Here is a 19676-nt window from a genome sequence, read left to right as displayed (position 1 = left end):
ACTACTATCACGGGTCAGAGAGCATAAAGAAAAATTCAAGGGGTGAGAGGAAATTTTCTTCAGAGCCAGAGGTGTCTCTCCACTTGGCTCTGGCTCGGTTAAGTTTACTATTGCTGAAGAGATTTGGGGGGAAAACATATTAAGAATACATGAGTGATTTTAAGGGAAACTCATGTAACCACACATGAATAAAGAATACCTGCTTTCACACACACACTACACATAAATACACACATAACCACAGTGGAGTTGACGATACAGTATAGTCAATTTTCTGAGGACCAAGTTAAAACTCGCACATTTTTTGCTTTTACAGGCTTGTGCATACATTTTAAAGACAGAATACAACTTTGTTATGGTTTTGTACAGTAAAAATACTTTTAACAGGCCTGACTTATCATGGTTTTGTTTGTACACGAGGCAAAATTGAGCAAACAGAGAGACATTAAGATGTGTGTTGAGAGATAACCTCAGTAAACAGTTTAGGGGTCAATAACCGTCTATAATCCCAGGCCTCTCTCTTCTCCATTTCCCCTCAATCTGAACAACTGAACTGTCAAGATACTAAATGCTAACTTTGCCCAGTTGACAGTTTACTGAGCACAAGGGGTGCTGAGAGAAAACTTTCATCTGTAAAAATGAAGACTTTCACCCTTCTAAATAAAAAATCAGCTCAAAAAATAAACAGCTCAAAAATAACCTTACAGTGATGGGAGAGGACAGAGTAACCTACCATATAAGCACTCAGTCATTGTTTTCTATTTGTGCTTCTAGCTTACAGGAAACAGCTGTGCATCATGCCGGCAGATTTTTTGTATATAAGTATGATCTCAGGATGAGTAAAGGTTCTGTTTTTATGCTTAAAGTTAAATATCATGTCCAGAATTTAAACATTTTTAGGTACATTTTTTAGCTAAATTAGTACTTAAGGCTGGTTAAAAGAAACTCTGACTGACACACACACACACACACACACACACACCTGTTTGAAGAGCTGCAGATTGACAGCCATGGACAGGAAGTTCCTCATGGTGCTCGAGCGATGGTTCACAAAGCTTTCCTCACAGAAAGTGATTGGCTCCCCCTGAGGAGTCCACAGAGACATTATTGGCAAAAATTTAAATAAACAATTAATACTAATTCATTTTGGCTCACTTTTCTTTGTACCAATCTGTTTTTCACCATGTTTACTTATTTCATAAATGAGCCACAGGAACAAAGGCAGATGCATTTGGTGCCTTGAAAGGCAGGGGGTCTAAACTAAACAATGTTGTTTATAATATGATTCATAGGACTAAGACACTCACATCATGTCTATTATCATTATGAACTGTAAAAAAAAAAAAAAAAGTCTTCTCTAACCGAGGAGTATTTCAACTGTTTTCTTCATTAGTGATCTAAGAGGGCCTGAAAACAGAAAATGAGTCTAAAAGAGAGACAGGAAGGAAAGAGGAAAAGAGGAAGGAAGAAGGAGGAAGAGTATTGAAAAAACAAACAAACAGAAAACAGTTCCCCTGGCAGATTGCCCACGATCTCCCCCGGACCAGAAGACCGTGTCCCAGTAAACTCCCCAGTACTCCACATGAAGACATGATGACATTATTACTATTTCTTACATCATGTCTGTTGGCCTGTGAGCTACAGACACGGAGGATGACAACAGAACCACTGCAGGCCAATCACATGCAGCCCCACAGTAATTTCCAATTCATGTTTTCTCATAATTAACATAATTCTCACATATTTCAATGATGCTCTAAATTCTTCTGGTGTAAAACAATGTGCTTTGTCTGTTCGAGGCTGTGAGCACAGTGTGGCACATAAAAACAACTTAACAACACCAGAGACTAACCCCATTTTCGAGGATGGGTGGATGATACCAGTGGCCCAAATTACATCACAGTAATACTGTTCCACTTACATCACTAAAAGTTTTTAAGGCGTATTCTCTCGTAAAAGCCGAGTTGAAAGTAGCTTGTTGTAGTTTAATCAGCTTTGCAGTCTCCATCTGGCTGCTACAGCCTCAGACCATACTGCAGCTAACAAAACTGAATAGCATGCTGAGACTAACAACTAACTGCTACTGAGAAAATGTCCGAAGTCAACTTTAAGAGTGGGTCTGTGTACACATCAGTATCCAACAAAATCCTTTGGCTCACACAGGCCTACACTAAATGCCAAATGCTACTGCAGCTGGAATCTTCCAACTAGACCACTTTAAAAGACTAAAGGAAGACAGCCACATTATTTTTTATCTATTTTAAAAGGCATCACCACAGTTGCCCAGCACAAGAAAGGCTATGACAACTCTTAACGTCTTATAGTTGATTTGGTGAAACGACATGGGATTGGGCTGCTACTGTAACTACATGCAAAGAGAGGGCCATATACACTCACACCTGGTACCTCCATAGTATAAATACAATATTACTCTAACACATTTTTATTAAAACAGGTAAGGGCTTAGTGCCTTGCTTAAGGGAAGGGTAATTACGGTAAATGCAGAGTGATGAGAGAGCACTACTTGTTAAGTTCCAATCATGTGTGTCATGTACATATTGCCCAGCTGTTCTGGTGTCTGGTGAAGTTAATACACACATACTGTATATGACACATACATTTCAGTGCCAAATGGTGTCTTTTTTTATTTATTTATTTATTTTTTATTAAGGACTCCAGACTTGATTTTTATAAATTATGTATAACACACACTGGATCGCCCCCCATATATGTGAGCGTGAAACTCATCTTGTCACAGAGTTGATAAGAAACTCATTTTAAAACACTGGGAAAAAACAGAAGCCCCTACTTCACAGACATGGAAAGAACTGCTAAAATATTTGTTTTGGCCATGGAAAAGATAAATCTATGAAGACAACTACAAAACAAAGCAAAATAAAGGGGAACACAGGACAGACTACTAAATGTGTATGTAAATGTGTATGTATGTAGAGGGTGGGAAGTGGGGGTGTATGTGAGTGAGTGCAATAAGAAGGTATGTAACAATACATGTAAGTGTGAATGTATATTTGTCTTGTGTTTGTGAGTTTATCTGTTTCATGTTAATAGGGGTACAACCTATGAAATGTATGTACATTATATATGAAGGTATTAAGAAATTGCTTCTTTAATTACATTTGTTTTTCCTCTTTTTATTCTTTCTAAATATAAAACACTTTGAGCTACACATTTTCTATGAAAGGTGCTATATAAATAAAGTTTATTATTATTATTATTTAGTATGAGATTGTAAGCATTAAGGGAGCCATTACATAGAAAATTTATACAAAAAAAAAAAAAAGAAACTCATCTTGTAGCAGATGTGTTGAAAGTGTCAGAACAAATGGGCAGTTCTCTGAATGTTCTCATCTAGGAGGAACTGAAGTCGCATTAAGAGGAAATCTATGAATATGATATTCGGACAAGTGTGTTATGTGTAGGTTGTTTTATGACTGAATCAAACCAAACCAAGCTGCTTATTCATACAGCTGTTTTGAAATTTGTATTTGAATATACAGCGCTTGTTTTAATGTTATGAATAGATGTTTGAAAATCATCCTTTTCCAAAAGCACCTTGATATACACCTGCATGTTCTTCTGCAGGACTCCTACTGTATGTGCACTTTACATCGATCTGCTGTACAAGGTGTATACTTTTGTGTCTAAAATAGTCTTCACTACTTCTGAACATGTGATGGCACCTCAACCTCCCCTATCCAGAGTTTTCACATCTGGTTGGATGATATGAACTGGTTACATGTCTACTTGAGTAGAACTTTGGCTAATTCTGCCCCTAAATAGTACAGAGCACACAGCCATAGAATATGCACACCAACCTACCCGACTTGGCTTCATCAATGTTAGTGAAAACTAATTTGAATTGCTATTTCAGTTTCTTTGCTGCTCTGAGCTGGTGAGAAACACCTGGTGGAGCATCAACGTGAGCTGAAATTGATGACCTAAGAAATGCTGTTCTAATCAGCTGATTGCTTTTCAACTCATTATCATTTTCCAGTATTGTTTCATTTACAACTCAGCAAGACTCCCACCAAGCATCCACACCCCTCCTTCTGTTGAGGCATATGGGCCTGTGAACCACAACGCTCGGCTAAGCTATGTCTAGGAAGATCTTTGCCTCAGCTCAGAACAATAACAAGCAGAATGATATTCCACAAATATCAGAACACGGGAAGTATTCATCAGTATCTTCATAAAGGCAGATGTGCAGTTTGTGCATGTATGTTAACTCCATGGCTTTTATACAGATCCTGTCTAAAAGATAACATGGGGTGAGTGAACTGAGAAATTACTGCATGTTGTGCTCACACATACACAAACACACACATACACTGAGTCTTGGTGCTTGTGTCAGAGGGGAGGCAGTTTATTCGTATACTGTCTGTATACAGAGAAAAGAGAGACAGCATCAATAATGTAGCATCTTGACTCCAGGAGTCCACAAAGTCCAATTAATCTCAAAGCCAAAGGAACAAAGGCTTCGCTATTTGACGAACAGGACATGCTGTAGTTTGCTCTGCTCTGACTCAGACTTGATAAGCAGAAAAGATCCAGAAAAGAAATGTTAGGGGGGCTTAGTAAAGGAGAGTAAAACACCAAAGGTGGCTAAAAGGGATCTTCAAAGAGAACGTCCTGACTTATTTCAGCTCCTCTGACATTTCACTGCCTTAGACAGGCCCACCTTAGCTCTGCGCTCCAGCTGAAAACACACCTTTTACCTTCAGTCAAAACTGCCCCTGTCTAACCAGACTCCAGTGAAATTTGACTCAACTCAACCAAACTGAGATCGCTGCTACATGCTACACATTCTGAAGAGCAAATTTATGATATTCATGTCTGAGAATATTTCTGCTTGTGAATGAAAATACAATCTGTGGCCTTTATACGCAATAGAACATGCTCATTTTGGAAACATGGTAGTTATATGTTTGTTTGCTGCCCGGCACAGCAATAGGTCTGAGGTGAGTTTAAATGGTCAGTTCAGTTTTTTGCTTGAGATGCAGATGGTTTTGGTTTTAGATATCTGTCTCTGAGATTTCTGCTGCCCTCTCAGTACAATGGATGTTGATGGAATTTAATTTCCGGTTCTCACAGTATTGAAAAACAACAACCATTTATTTGGATAATCCAAAGACCTCACTGTGAACAGAGGAAAGAGGAAAGTGAGAAAGTATGTTTTTTTGTAATGTGGGTGAACCAACCCTTTGAACAAGGTTAGCTCAAACACTGGATGTATGTATCACACTATTACACAAGATGATTGGAAGTAATTAATGACACTGGATCCTTACAGGTTTATATCTGAGGGCATCTCTGTAGGATCCAAAAAGAGCGGCCTGCGCTCTCAGGAAGGCCCTCGCCACACCACTTCCTGTTGCTGTTGACTGCTTCTTCAGCTTGCTCTTCAGAGAGGACACCTGGTGGAAAACATAAAGAGAATGTGGGAGAGAAAGAAAGACAGAGAGTGAGGGAGAGAGAGAGAGGGAGGGGTAAAAGTTAAATTATCACCTCTGAAATTGCTGGAGGAAACAGCTAGCCCATTCTGGGTGTGAAGTATCACATTTGCAGGTCATCTCAAGAAAGAAAAGAAAAGAAAAGGAAAAGCTACAGCCTTTTCCTCAAAGCTTATCTGTTGTGCTGCTGGGAGCACCTGCTGCTTTGCTAATTGAGCAGAGGACGGGGGCCGGTGAGAGGGAGGGGACAGCAGAGAGGAAATGGAAACTCGCATCCTTGCTCTTCCTCTCTCACTCTCTCTCTCCATGCTGCCACCCCTGCTCTCCTCCCATCACCCTCTTGCTTTTTCGCTTCTCCCTACATTTCTTACTCTCCTCCTCTTTCTTTTCAGTCCTCCTGTTTTCCCCTCCCCTGTTGGCTCTCTCCCGAACTCCCTCTAGAAAGGGACTCTTGACATAAAATGTCTTTAATTATTTTCCTCTCTCCTGGCTCTGTCTCCAGGACTCCAGGCGAGAGTGGAGGAGCAGCAGGCCCGAGCTTGTTTTAGGATGACAAAAGATTCACCCCGGCCACCAGGCCCTGGGGAGTCTGGGAAGGAAGTTGTCAAGAGGCTCTCCTCACCTGCTCAGCAGTAGTCTGACTGTGTTGTGGCAGAGCGAGGAGGAGGCAGAGATAGCGAGGGACTGCTGCTCTCTGTGTGGGCTGTGCCAGCTTAGCACAAAAGCACAACGTTTGATTGGGTTGCACAGGAGGTCTAGATTACTGTAATGCAGTTTGGTGTGGGCTGTTAGCAGTTGTACTGGCTTAAATCACAATTTTAAAAGAAAAACCTATAAGTTTAATCTTCAACCTCAATTAGGGAAAAACAGATGAATTGTAATTATTCACTAAATAATTTTGCATGTTTTATCTTATATTCTATACTGTATACCAACATATGATAAGCTAAAAATGCTAAAAGCAATGCTTAATTTCTCTGTATAGAAGAGTGTCGTCTACAGAACTGTGCCTGTGGCTGGTAAGGATTTGGTGTCTTGCTCATGGGCACTACAACAGGGCAGATATAACCAAAGCTCTCCAGGTAAGAACGTTCTACCTTCTTACTTCACCATTCTGCTGTCTGAATATGGGGCGAGAAAACAGACTGCACATGCCGAACTGATAAAGTGTGTGTGAAACAACAAGGAACAGAGTAGATTGACATTTTTGGTTAGCACTAGCCTTTTCGATATGCACTGCATATTTCACCAGTCCATTCAATCATCTCCTAATATAGTACAACATTTTGTGGTGTGTGCTCTGGTGATATTGTATTGAGAGTGTGTCAGATATGCATGTGTTAATTGTCTGGCTTGTAAAGCAACATAGAACATTTACAACAATTTCTATATATCAATTTAATAAGTTTTTATGCTGCCATTGGTAGTAGCAGTATTTGTGGGCAAGAAGAGAAGAAAAAAAAAGATGAAAGGAGGAATAAATTTGGGGTTGTGTCTACAATTAAATGACCCCAGTTCTTTTGTAATGCGATAACATTTTGATCAGGTCTATTTCAATCAGAGGTGGCCAAAGATATCATGCTGTGAAGCTGCAGCGTTAGAGGGATATCGTGGTCTGGCGTCTGCAATTAGCCTATCTGGAAAACTTCAGGGAGGAGAAGCAAAGTGTTAGCACAGCTCATACAAAAGGACAGGCAGAAAGAAACAGAGAGGCTGAGAGAAGGAGAGAAAGCGAGACAGAGAGTGGCAGTCTTAAACTGGGACAAAGACAAAACGAACAGCGTTGATTCCTCTCCCCTGGGCTTTCTCACTCTCCACAACGTCCCCGTGCTGCCACTGCAAATGCTCCCAGGCATCAAACAGGAAGTTTATCACGGATAAATTAACAAGTGTCATCTCCATATTCACTCATTGTGCTAAATGCTTTTATGTTTATGTAAAGCCCTTTCTGGAATTAATATTTCATGTTTATGTGCGTTTTCACTGATTTTTTTCATCCTTGCAAATCATTAAACTGTCTTTTTTTCGGGGGGAGAATCAAAGTGAACACAATGTCAGTCTAAGTGGGGGAGGCATACCCCAAAGACTGTCAGAGAAGACGGGATAGCAGAGTTTACTCTGCACACAGAGTTCTGTACAGCAGCTTTGAACGGGTGAGAGCACTGCAGTGGCAAACACTTTTTAATGAGGTGGGGACACCACTTCACTTGTTTTTTGTTTCCCAGTGTTAGAGAAAAATGGGTGATAAAGCAATAAGTTCAAAGCTTCACATTTATTTACGAGTAAGATTAAGCATGATGAAAAATATTCGTCTTTAGTCACACGTGGTGATTAATTCAAGTGTCACATAACAAATATAGTAGTAGTGCATAACAAATACCAGAATATCGTCGAAATACGAAGCACAGTCTACGGTACGCTCCTTCACATATCCGACCAAAAAATAAATGTGTGTTGTGTAGCAGTTTTGAATTTGAATATGGCGCCTACGCCACCCTCATCAGGTATGCCTCCATGGTAATGGCTCTGTCAAACTAATTAACTTCTACAGTTTGAGTGAAGCTAACGAGATGTGTACAGGCATCAGAGGAAGGCCAGGCTCTACAGGTGATAACCCAATTTGGTGGTGACATTTTTTAGTGTAAAGTCACAGTGGCGGTGATGAGATCAAAGGCAGAGAGTCCCCCAATGGGTCCAATTAGAACTATAGCATTGTACAGGGGAGGGGTGGCAGGAGGAGAGAGGGGAGTGGGTGGTTGGGAGAGAGAGAGAGAGAGAGAGAGAGAGAAAAACTGTTGAGTTATGATATTCATAATCTATGCAGAGGGGCCTTTCCAGTACAGGTCTTCTCCCCATAGCTGTGATCTTTTCAATTTACATCAAGGGAAGATGGTCGGGGATGAAAGCGGGGCATCCAAAGCGCACAGCCCACAGAGGGCAAACATGGGTCCTCATTAAGGCCCATCCCAACCAGGCCCAAACAAGGTTTGAAGTGCGTCACATAAAGAGCATAGAGTCAAAGGTCAGACATAGAACAGATCTCCATTTAACTCTCCAGCTGGAGATGGTAATTAGCAGGTGCAATGATGATCCCTGCCTGACTGTAAGGGATGATACCACTGTAGGTGACAGCAGGCATCTGTGTGAATATGTGTGTGTCCACATGATATGAACACAAACATCCCAACACGTATTATACTCACATGCATGTGAATACGATACGCAGGCACTATATATATAGCACATTTACATGTAAAAAACACAAACACCTCTCACTGTCTTTGAGAATGATCAAAGTTTTATCACTTTATGTTGTGCATGTAACAAGCAATATTTCTATGCAAAGTGCTCATATAATCAGACAGACCACACAACATATGAAACCTGGTCATTGTTGTTAATTAAAATATTGGACATATCATTATCTTCCACTTTTAGTTAACAACAAAAAACCTGAAAACAAAACATGGCAAAAGGTAAGAGCCTGGCTGACAATATTATTTTACTATTGAGTAAATGAAAGAAAAAAAGGTTAAACACAAAACTCTGAATATATATTTAGAATTTTCCTCTAAATTTTCACTAGAGCATAAAATACCCTCCCGAATAACAACCCTGACACTTGTCTGTTGTTAAAAAAACGAAATAAGTAAAAAGTTGGGTTTTCTTCTCACAAAAAATAATGTTTTGTTTAAGATTCTGTCCAGGGAAAGAAAGCCATGGGGACGCAATTAAAGAACTACAAAGAAAAAAAAATAGTTATGAAAATCTCCCACTTTCTTTTGATGTGCTGCAGTCTGAACTGCACACATACACGTACACACAAACACACACACAAATCTCAACAAAGACACACAGAGAACCAGCATATACTCTCACACATGCACACACATATATGTACACAATGAGCATGCAACTTGGAATCTATGAAATTCATTAATTCATTCAATTAAAAAAAAAAAAGATATTCTATGATTTCTTATAAATTAACTCTATTTTCAGTCTTACGGTAAAACTGCACAATAATCGGGATATTACTTAAGTTGATGGGGTGGAGTTAACTAAGACCACATAAGACCACTAACTTCTAGTCTTCTAGCCAAAATTAACTTCAGTGAATATTAAATCATGTCATCATCGTGATGTGAAGAAATAAATATGTAAAAATGGAGAAAGACTAGAATAGATAAACTATTAGGGCACGTAGTGAGACATATAATTCTTAGTTATTCAGTATGTTGATCTGCTGTTAGTTACATGCAATACAATACATTAGTCAGGCGAAATGAAAAAGAGTGAGAAAGCAAGGGGGAGAAAAAGTCTGTGTCTGTGTGTGTGTGTGTGTGTGTGTGTGTGTGTGTGTGTGTGTTTTAATAGGGCTATCTCATTGCCATGAGACTCTCCCCGGTGTGGGGTTACTTTGTCAAGCTGACCTCTTATAGCAGCTGAGCGGCTGAGTTTTGCATACATAATTAACTACAGCTAAATGTCATCTCTCACTTCAATAACTAACGCAGTGGGTGATGCTCCTCTCCCTTTTTGACTTCTAATCCAGAGTGAACCGCCGGCAGAACGAGTATGTGAAAATGAAGTGCAGCTTTTAAACTCCACATGAGTAAATGAAGGGCTGCTAACACTGCAGAGAGAGTGTATGCACGGTTCAGCGCCATTTAAAACAATCGTAACATGTAAAATAATGTATTAAATGAGCAGATCTCGACATTTGCAGTTGGTAAATACAGACTCAACAAAAACAAAATCAAATACTTTGGAGCTTGTTATTATATGCTGTAGACACCGAGACCGTTTCTGGTAAAGTACAGTATGTAACTGAGGTGGAGCAACTACATTCCCAGCACTGAGCTACCATCTAGTTAGTACAGCATGTGAGGGGCTTTACTGTAGGTGGCTCCGCTATACCGAGAAGACACCGCTGAAATAAAACACACTGGGCTGTATCTAAACTGAAAATGGGGGAATCTGGTGGACAAACCAAAAATCTGTGAGTAGCAAAAGTTTACTCCTGAACTAAATCTGAATGTCATTGATGAACATTCCTGGCCGACAATGTGTAGGTGTCTCTGTGTGTGTCTGTGCATCTGCATGTACGAGTGGTTTGCCTGCTGTCGGCTGTACTCTGTTGTAGATGATGATGTAGATGTTGTTTTCTGGGAGCATCGGAAACTGAACACTAAATTAAAGCCGCGATGTTTGATTAAGTGTGCCAGGTGATCTCAGGAGAGGCGCGCAGACACAACTGCAACCCCCTCATTCATTTGTAAACCTCCAAATGCAGGCTTGAAATACAGGAAGTAGGAGTGTACGCTGTAAATTTCCCCCTTTATTGGGAATACAAATGATCAAATGTATGAAGGCTAGGAATGTATGGGTACACGGTGTCAGCAAAGTAGCGAGAGGCAGAGAGGAGGAGAATAGAAGGAATTAGGCAGTGATGTGAGAGAGAGAGCATCTGAAAATAAAGATGTAAGCTGCATTGTAGCACCTCACCATGAATATGTGGCACAGAAAGAATAATACATGAAAAAATTCTTCAGTCACTGGTTTGAGATCAATTGCCGGGATCAAATAAAAACCTGATTCAGTCACACACTGTTTGTTTTCAGAATTAACAGACTCCTAATTTGCTATTCTTGGATACTTTTAATGACTAGCACGGTAAACAGCTCCACCAACCAAAAGCCAATTATAACTTTATCAGCAGTATCTCTGTGCAGAAGAGGAACTGTGGATCTCAGAAAAAGAAACAAAAATACCTTGATCTTCCAGGGAAAAACTACACTTTTTTTATTTAGTATTTCTTTTCAGTGTGCTTGTCAACATATTGATTTTACTGACACAAGCACAGTCTCTCTGAGATTAATATGATTTATTAATGTGTAAAAACTATTGAAACTTTCAGTTCAACTTAGGCAATCTTAAAATGTGCAAAATCCTGCTAAAAATACACAAAAAAGATCTATTTCTCTAATAATATTACAGTGTTTATCTAAAACAGAAAACAAAAGAAAAGCACAAACTCAAATAAAGCAACACAAAAGTCCCTTGATGTGCATTATTGTTATACAAAGATACCAAAATATACTGGTTAAAATAGGAAATGTTTAGATTAACTTTCAATAAATATAAGAACATGTTACAACTAAAAAATGCTAAAGGGAAAAAAAACCTAAAAAACAAAAAAATTAAAGATATTTATGTGATTGATTTATTTCCACTGTCAAACTGTGCATTTAAAATGCAAATCCAGGACAAAAGTACAATTAATGTTGGACCTTTGATTCATAGGACGTTTCCAATTTAAAAAATGTCAAAAGTTATTCTCAATAGATTGTTGCATCCTTTTTTGACCCGTTACCAATTACTCTCTTACTAAGATCTTTCCCTTTTCTGCTAAAAGGAACTGCTACTGGCATGGTAGCATTTGTAAATGTCAATAAATCTAAAATATTATGTGTGAAGTTGCGGGAAAAGACCATTAAGGGGCGGGCACTAGTGGTGCCGGTGTAGGGGTCCTGTCTGAGAGAGGCCGGCTAATTCAGGACAACTGTGAACTCTGAACCTGCTAAAAGCACGGCCACTGGTCAGCCGAGCCACGTAATAGAGTCCACATGTGCTCACAGCCTGCATTGCCATAATTAGACGGATCTCTAAAGGTCTGCTTAAATCAACACCAGAGTGCTTTGTTTTCCCTCTTAGTTAGACTTAAAATACGCCCGAAAATTGCCTGTGGCCTTTACCTTTTAATCCATTTCATGGTTTATATATTCATATAAAGTGATGCTGGGCTTAATAATCTTTACTTCATAGGTCTCAGGGCTTCTGTTTCACATTGAATAAAGCCTGAGTGTTAAGTAGCCAGTGCTACAGTAAGAATTACAGAGAAATGAAGAGTGGTTTTAATAGCTCAGAAACAACACGCGGCAGCTCAGCCCAGGCAGAGAATCACTCAGCATTAATCAAGATTTCAGGCCTCTGTTTGACAAACTGCACAATGCCTCAAACATCTCCTTGTGTGTAAACACAAACATCAAATGCCATGTGGCATGTCCTCATCACTAACAAGCAAACTAACAAGAGACCTGGAATTCCACTCAATTAGTACCTGCTCGCTTCCTTATTAATCTACTAGCCCCGGTGAAAACATGAGAAGAGACAGGAAAAAAAATACGAATAGGAATAAAAACAACAACAACAATTTGTTGCAATAAATATATTAATGCCAGTGAAGTTTCCATTTCAGGTGGTGTAATTTGACATGATATGCGGGCTATGTTCTGTCATTAGTCAGGAAAAATGGTGAGTAGGGGATCAAAGCAAAAAGGCTCTGAGCCTGCCACTTAATTTATCACACGGCAAAGACAAAGGCTTTTCTCTCTGCTTCTGTCGCTTTTCAAAAGCCCTGACTCCTTTTTATGACAAACTCAGTTTGCAATTTAATTTAGGGTTTGAGTCCCTGGGTGCAGAAAAGCAAGCAGGCAGGAAGTGAAAAGAAAGTACTGTAGCCAGACAGGCACACAGGCAAAGAAGCATGAGAAGCAAATAGCGGGTGCGAGAAACGTCCAGGCTTGCGGTACTATGAGAGAGAGACAAGAAGGCAGACAGGTGTCATGAAACTCAAGCAGCATGGGAAGCGATAAGGCAGGCAGGCAAACAGGCTAAAAAGTAGGCAGGTAATTGTATAAAATGTAGGAAAGATTTTATCATTGCAGGTAGTAAGGAGGCACTGATGCACACTAGCAGTCGTAGTAGGCTGAGCAGTGCTAAATCAGGAGAACCAGAGAAGTGTGGGAGTGTGAGAAGGTCTGGAGTCTGCTGGGCAGTGGATTGAATTATATACTGCTGGTAGGGCAGGAGTCCGGTAGGCGGTGGAACCTGAGAATATACTGTTAGCAGTGTGGTTAATAATGCGTCCGCAGCCTCAGCGGGGCCTCAGTGCCTCACAGAGGAGCTTTAATACACACACCCAGAAAAACAGCTAAACAAACAGATTCCTGCTTTGACAAAGACAGGGAAGACAAGCACGTGTGTTGTTCTCTAGGTTTGTGTGTGTGTGTGAGAGAATGCGTGTAAATGTGCGAGTGACCCTGACGCCGTGGTGATGCTTCCTGTAGCACTGACCAGCGTCAGTGCTCCATTAATTAAAGAGACGATGCACTGGCAGGTGGCTTCACTGCCCACACTGGTAATTGGCCCCCTTCTTCCCACTCTCTCCCCCCTAGAAAATCACCCATCTCTGCCTTTTCTTTTCTTTTCTCTGCCTTGTTCCCGCCTCCTATCTCTTGTTCTCAGAAACGTGCCAGTGGGCAGGCAGAAATGCAAGACTTTGTGAAATAATGATTAGAATGGATGGAGATGAAGGGAAGGGAGTTGCACATTTTCCCACAAGCCTCTGATGGTCGGGGAATGCTGTTCGCCTTCAAGCGTCATACAACGCGACGGGAGTTTACTTTAAACAGCCACAATCTGAGGAGACAGTACTGCAGTCATTAATGATGTGGGGAGGGGACAGAGCTGTACTCTGACAAGTTTCTCCGTGTGTACGTGTTTGTCTGTGTGCGTGTGTGCGTGTGTGTACGTCCGCGCACACATACAAGTGGGTGTGAGTGTCTGAGTACAGTGAAGGACAACAGAATGTGTGTTTATGCAACTGAGACTAGATGTGAAAGAGGAAAAATGAACCTTCTGTGTGTCATGTGTAATGAGACAATAAAGGCTGAGAAGCTCTGAAGGTGTGTGTGTGTGTGTGTGTGTGTGTGTGTGTGTGTGTGTGTGTGTGTGTGTGTGTGTGTGTGTGTGTGTCTCACCACGTCACTGGGCAGGTTGTGCAGGTCATCAAAGGGGCTCTCCAGGGTGTTGGTGTCCACATTGAGAATGACCACATCCTCTAGTGATCGACTGCGTACTCTCTAAAAGGAGGAAATGTCCAGTGTAATCAGCAACAGTGCACACACTACCACAATCATTTAAAAACCCTTCTAATCACCATCTCACAAATCTCCACCTGTAAATATTATTACAGCATGCAGAAGTTCTTGTAATATTAACAATCTAAAAAATATTTTCTGCTTTTGCATAATGGAACTGAAGCATTATTTCTCAACCTGCACATGTTTGTTTTTTGCTATCTAACATCTCATAGCAATTAATTATGTTTACTTTTGTAGAATCATGTATGTTTTACATATTTTAAATAATAAAGAGCCTGAGAATATAGTTTTGTTAATCATTTAATCCAGGAAGAAGAAAATACAGCGGTCACATTTAAAACCACACTGTCATCACATTCCTTTACGATTAATGTTGAAAGATGGGGTCTGGGAAAAAATATATTAGAACATCTTTACTATAATACACACACGCTCACAAAATGAAGAATGGCACTGAGAAGAACATTTGGATTGCACAAAAGCACCAAAACCTCATGCATCAACAACAACACAGTGATGCTGTGTGCATCCTGATGGCGACAAATTCAACAATTATTTCTGTGTGGTGCAGGATGCAGGCAGGTGTGTGTGTGGGGGGGGGCAGCATACTGTGTGAATTTCTAGTTTGTCACTTTTGTGACAGCCTGTGCAGTGGAGGCTCACATGCTGATCTGGACTAATTATGTAGTGGTGGAAAGGGGGTCTGTCACGGATGCAGAGTGTGATAAATACTGCCACTGCCGCAACTGTCAGACAAATATCACACACAAACACACATGTGCATTACAACATATGCATTTGCACAATTGCACATGCACACAGACAAACACTTACATACTAACACTTACACACAAGTGCAAATATGCGCGTGCTTGCGAGATACATTCACACATAACAGTGCTGGTGACGGCTTGCCCCCCCACCCAACACACAGGATTTAACAATGAAGTCGAAAAGCTCTTTGTTTGCAGATACTTTTTCTGCCTTTCTCTCTCTGTCTTTTGTACTTTTGGTTAAGAATGCAAACAAGCAAGACAGGGAGATAAAGAGGAAAAAACATTCTGTCAATTTTTTTGATTCAATGTGTTAGAGGTGCCAGAAATTGCCTTACTGAAATTTCAAATATTTTACACCAAAATTAAGAGCACAATTCACCAAACCTGGTGCAGCATTAGCTGACCATATATATAGAAAAGAAAAACTAGGAATTGACAACATAAATTTACAGCATCCTCCCTAAATGTAATTTGTTATTATTTTAAAAATCCACTGACAAGGACCCTGAAATTCATAATGTATATCTAATGCAAATTAGGAAACACTTAACTTTTGATACACAGTACAGTTTGCACATATATACATCAATTTCCAGCAGCATATATAATTATGCACATACAGTATAATGATGTACATTTATATGCATACACATACCCAAAGATTAACTAACGTACCTCCAGCAGACTAAGATGAACTCCTACAAAGTATGGCATGGGGGCACTGTGGATGGAGAACGGAAAACAAAGATGTGAGCAATATCAATATCAGATGGTTACATGCAGTAAAGAAACATTCATGGAGGCTACACTAGCACAGCCCATTTCGCACACCCATCTGAAAAAAGTAAAAAGCTTAATGTTGTGGATATTCTTTGATTAACTGATTAGTTGATCTACTGAAATGTATTCAATTACTATTTTGATACTGGATTAACCTTTAGTTATTTATCAAGCTATAAACTAGCATAAATCACAGCCTCTTCAATGTGAAGATTTGTTGTTTATCTCTGCATTTTTATATAATTGTCAACTGAATGGTGTCTTTAACTGTCGGTGAGACAAAATTAGCAATCTGAAGATATGACCTGACTGTAATATCACTTAAAATAATCTCAAATGCCATCACATCTTATAGACTAAATTTGAAATTTGAAAAAACAAAGATTCAATAGATCATTAAAAAAAACATTAATTAAATACCCCAAAATGATAAAAGCTAAGACAATTTTAAAAGTAAAATCTATTTTATCAACTGCTAGAAATTATGTGAAAACTACTGTAATGCAACAGATGTGCATTGGATGCATTGAAACTAATCTGAAATGTATATTTTAATTCACTTAACATAACCATAATAGGCAGCAAAACTGATTATCACCCATATGTTGTTCTTTAACCCAATCATATTACATGTGGGCCAGACACTGACTAAAAATCAGACTTCAAAATTATTTTCCCGAGAACCACCATGACTCTCAAAATGGGAAACAACATTAGATTAACTGGTGTGTGTAGTAGGGCAAGCAAAGTGATCTGGTGCTACTGCACTGTTTTGTAAACAATTAAAGTTATCAGGTAAAAAGAACAAACACATTTCTCCTTCATTCTGCACAAGGGTAGCTTTGATTTTCAGTCACTGACTTGTGGCTTAAAGAATTCAAAATGTGATTCAATGTGGGTTTGTACCTTTTGTCTAAAACTGTTACATTCAGGTATCAGTAAGCATTCATTTTAACTTGAAACAGAAAACTACAAATACAAATGCTACAATTGTTATTACTACCACTATCTATTATAATGATAAAAATAATATTAACAATAACAACAATAAATGCTTTTATAGGACATTTAAAAGGAGTTTTTACTCTAACAAGATGGTGGATTCAGAAAGTATAGAAAGACTTGGAACACTTCCTAGAAAGCTAAAGGGTAAAAGTGTCAAATGTTTTCTTTTTACCGTACAAAAATATGCTTTGCATGGTAATTATCATGTCATTCTTATTTTATGTGATATTTATCTTCATATTAAGTTAGGCAAGGAAAGGTTGAATCATAGAGTATGTTTCCCATCCACCAAGATGAATAAAATCAACAAAAACAGTCAAATAATAGAAACCATTTTTATGATGAGGTTTGCAGAGGCAGCAATAATCGGATAGCTTTGGGTCAGTGTATTCCTGGCCTGAATGATTCAGAAGCCACAGGCTTGTAATCAACTTAAAGCAACAGCAAAACAAACAGCAGGCCTGTAGCTCTGCACTTTAGCCGCTGTCTTCTCCGTTTCATGAATATACAGTGCTGACTTTCATCTACATTAACACAGATATGTGCACATATACACACACAGCATCTAATATAATGTAGTTATCTAATCAGTGCATGGAGGACACCCCTGTGATTAAATAAGATAATGATGAGTCTTTACAGAGTGTTGAAAATCACATTTTACTGTCAGTGATGAATAGCATTTTGAAGCTGATGTGTCCCTTATGGTAAAGCACTGTACAGCATGAGCCATCAGCACTGATTTGACAAAAAACAGCTCCTTTTACATAAGCTTACTTTTCCACTCTGCAGGATTTTTTTTTGTTTGTTTTTTTAATATGTACAGATCTGAAGTGACCTGAACGTATGTATATTTGTAGATGAGCTGTTAATTGCTCTCCATTCAGTTTTAATCAACTCCATTCAGATTTGTTGGATTTGTGTTGGATGGGTGGTAATGAAACCCCTAAGTGGGCTAAAATGATGAGAGCGTGGTGCTAGCATTGGCATGAAATATGGAGCAAGGCGATCCAGGCCGTTCATTATGCTGAGGGGCCACACAGGAGAAGGCGCACCACGCGAAGAATCGTGAGAACAACTCGAAGAACGGGAGGGAGAATGTGTGAACATGTGTGTCTGCACTTCTACACCAATGTTTTAGCGACAGAGCTCGGTGCATGACCAGCACACATGGCATGGTGTGTGTTTATGTGTCTATGTGTCAGGTGTGTATGATCATGCATGTGTTGGAAGGTGGCTGAAAAATGAGAGAAAGAAGGAGAGAAAGTGGCAGGAGAAAAAAAGAGGGGTGTAAACATATATTATGATGATCCTGATGGTGTTTGTATATGCGTGTGTTTCAGAGGTGGTCAGCCTTACCAGCAGTAGTCCAGAAGATGTGGGGGCAGTACAGGGATGAAGATGTGCTGCCAGTACATAGGGAATAGCACAGCAGCCGCACCATGGACACATGCAGTTAACTACAGAGAGAGAATGAAGCAAGAGGACAATCTCAACACAACTTTCCAAGGCGACACAATAACTAACAACTAAAAAACTAACAAACCCTTCTATGCTGTTATGTTTACTGGTAATTAAAAATTTTTAACTGAAGGTTTGTGTGATTTCTGTTTCATGAATTGCCCCAAAGAAAGAACTTCAACAAGTTAAAAATAGTAAAATAACTTTGAGCTAAATCTACTGCTCATCTTTTTTTTTTCCTTTCTAATACATTTCTACAACTTATTCAAATAAGTTTCTACACTGTGAAAGTCTTTAGAAGAACTCTAGAGAACCACAGCTCTATTTCCTTCCAAACAATATCCTGTTAATATCCTGTTTTTAAAATTGAGAAGTCTGATCAAGGTTGCTGCTGTGGTGATGCTCTGTGTTGATGTGTCAATGTACAGTATGTTTGATTTCATTGACGTAGCCTTTAATCTTGCTGACAAATAAAAACCCTCAGAAAGAACATGGTACACTGACATGTCTAGTGCTGTTGTGATGAACACTAGACCTGCAAGCTATTGTTCGTGGAAGAGGAGAACAGACTGAAAGTTGGAGATCAACCAGTTGACAGGAGCCTTGTCTTAAACTAATGACAGAAACACCGTAGAGGAGAGAAAGATTGATGAGGAGGTGAAAAGAAAAGTATTGAAAAGACACTTGCTTTACACACAGAGAAAATGAAACCAATGCTTCCACCATATTGATTCGTTTGTGGTGGGTCATCACTGCAATAATATTGCTACTACTGCTCATGGCATTAACAAATTTAAATAAAAACATTATTTAAAGCACAGATTCTAACCTGTTTTTAATAAAAATGAGAGCAAATACAAGCCTACTGTTCACAGATTAACTGCTTTTCAATTCAATGTCAAAGTGAGAATTGTGCTGCGACCTGCACAAAAGCAACAAAAGGAGCCCAAAACAGTGCTGACAGTAACCATAAAAATCAAAATTACCCCAACTACTATGACCTAGAAATTAAAGAGAAAATAACCTCTTTTTTTAACAAATAATGAGAAGCAATCACATGAATATGACATTCCTTTTCAAAGGAGCTCTCTACATTGTCAAACCAACATTACACGTAAAATTAAAGTCATTGTCTCCCATTGTCTTAAAGTCAGCATCCCCCTCTTGACATCCCATCTCATGAAAACCTAGCTATAGTAATGACCTGCAACACACACACACACACACACACACAC

General features: G+C 39.3%; 1 protein-coding gene and 1 long non-coding RNA gene across 4 annotated transcripts in view; one reads left to right on the top strand and one right to left on the bottom strand.

Annotated features, from left to right (window-relative positions):
- Window positions 1–19676, bottom strand: part of dennd1b (DENN/MADD domain containing 1B) — a 103186-nt gene that overhangs the window by 24122 nt on the left and 59388 nt on the right. For all 3 annotated transcript variants that reach the window (XM_044198872.1, XM_044198874.1, XM_044198873.1), the window contains 5 exons: window positions 18340–18440; window positions 15871–15916; window positions 14297–14398; window positions 5310–5435; window positions 983–1084 (listed from right to left, as the gene is read on the bottom strand). In XM_044198872.1, coding sequence (XP_044054807.1) covers window positions 983–1084; window positions 5310–5435; window positions 14297–14398; window positions 15871–15916; window positions 18340–18440 — 477 coding nt within the window. The remainder of the gene's footprint in view (window positions 1–982; window positions 1085–5309; window positions 5436–14296; window positions 14399–15870; window positions 15917–18339; window positions 18441–19676) is intronic.
- On the top strand, window positions 5467–18459 carry LOC122877389. Its single transcript, XR_006378238.1, has 3 exons — window positions 5467–6348; window positions 6457–6553; window positions 18324–18459. It is a non-coding gene; the product is annotated as an uncharacterized LOC122877389 (long non-coding RNA).

This window comes from Siniperca chuatsi, linkage group LG6 (assembly GCF_020085105.1).
Source record: "Siniperca chuatsi isolate FFG_IHB_CAS linkage group LG6, ASM2008510v1, whole genome shotgun sequence".
NCBI classification, from domain to species: domain Eukaryota; kingdom Metazoa; phylum Chordata; class Actinopteri; order Centrarchiformes; family Sinipercidae; genus Siniperca; species Siniperca chuatsi.
This window is presented reverse-complemented; position numbering and strand designations above follow the sequence as displayed.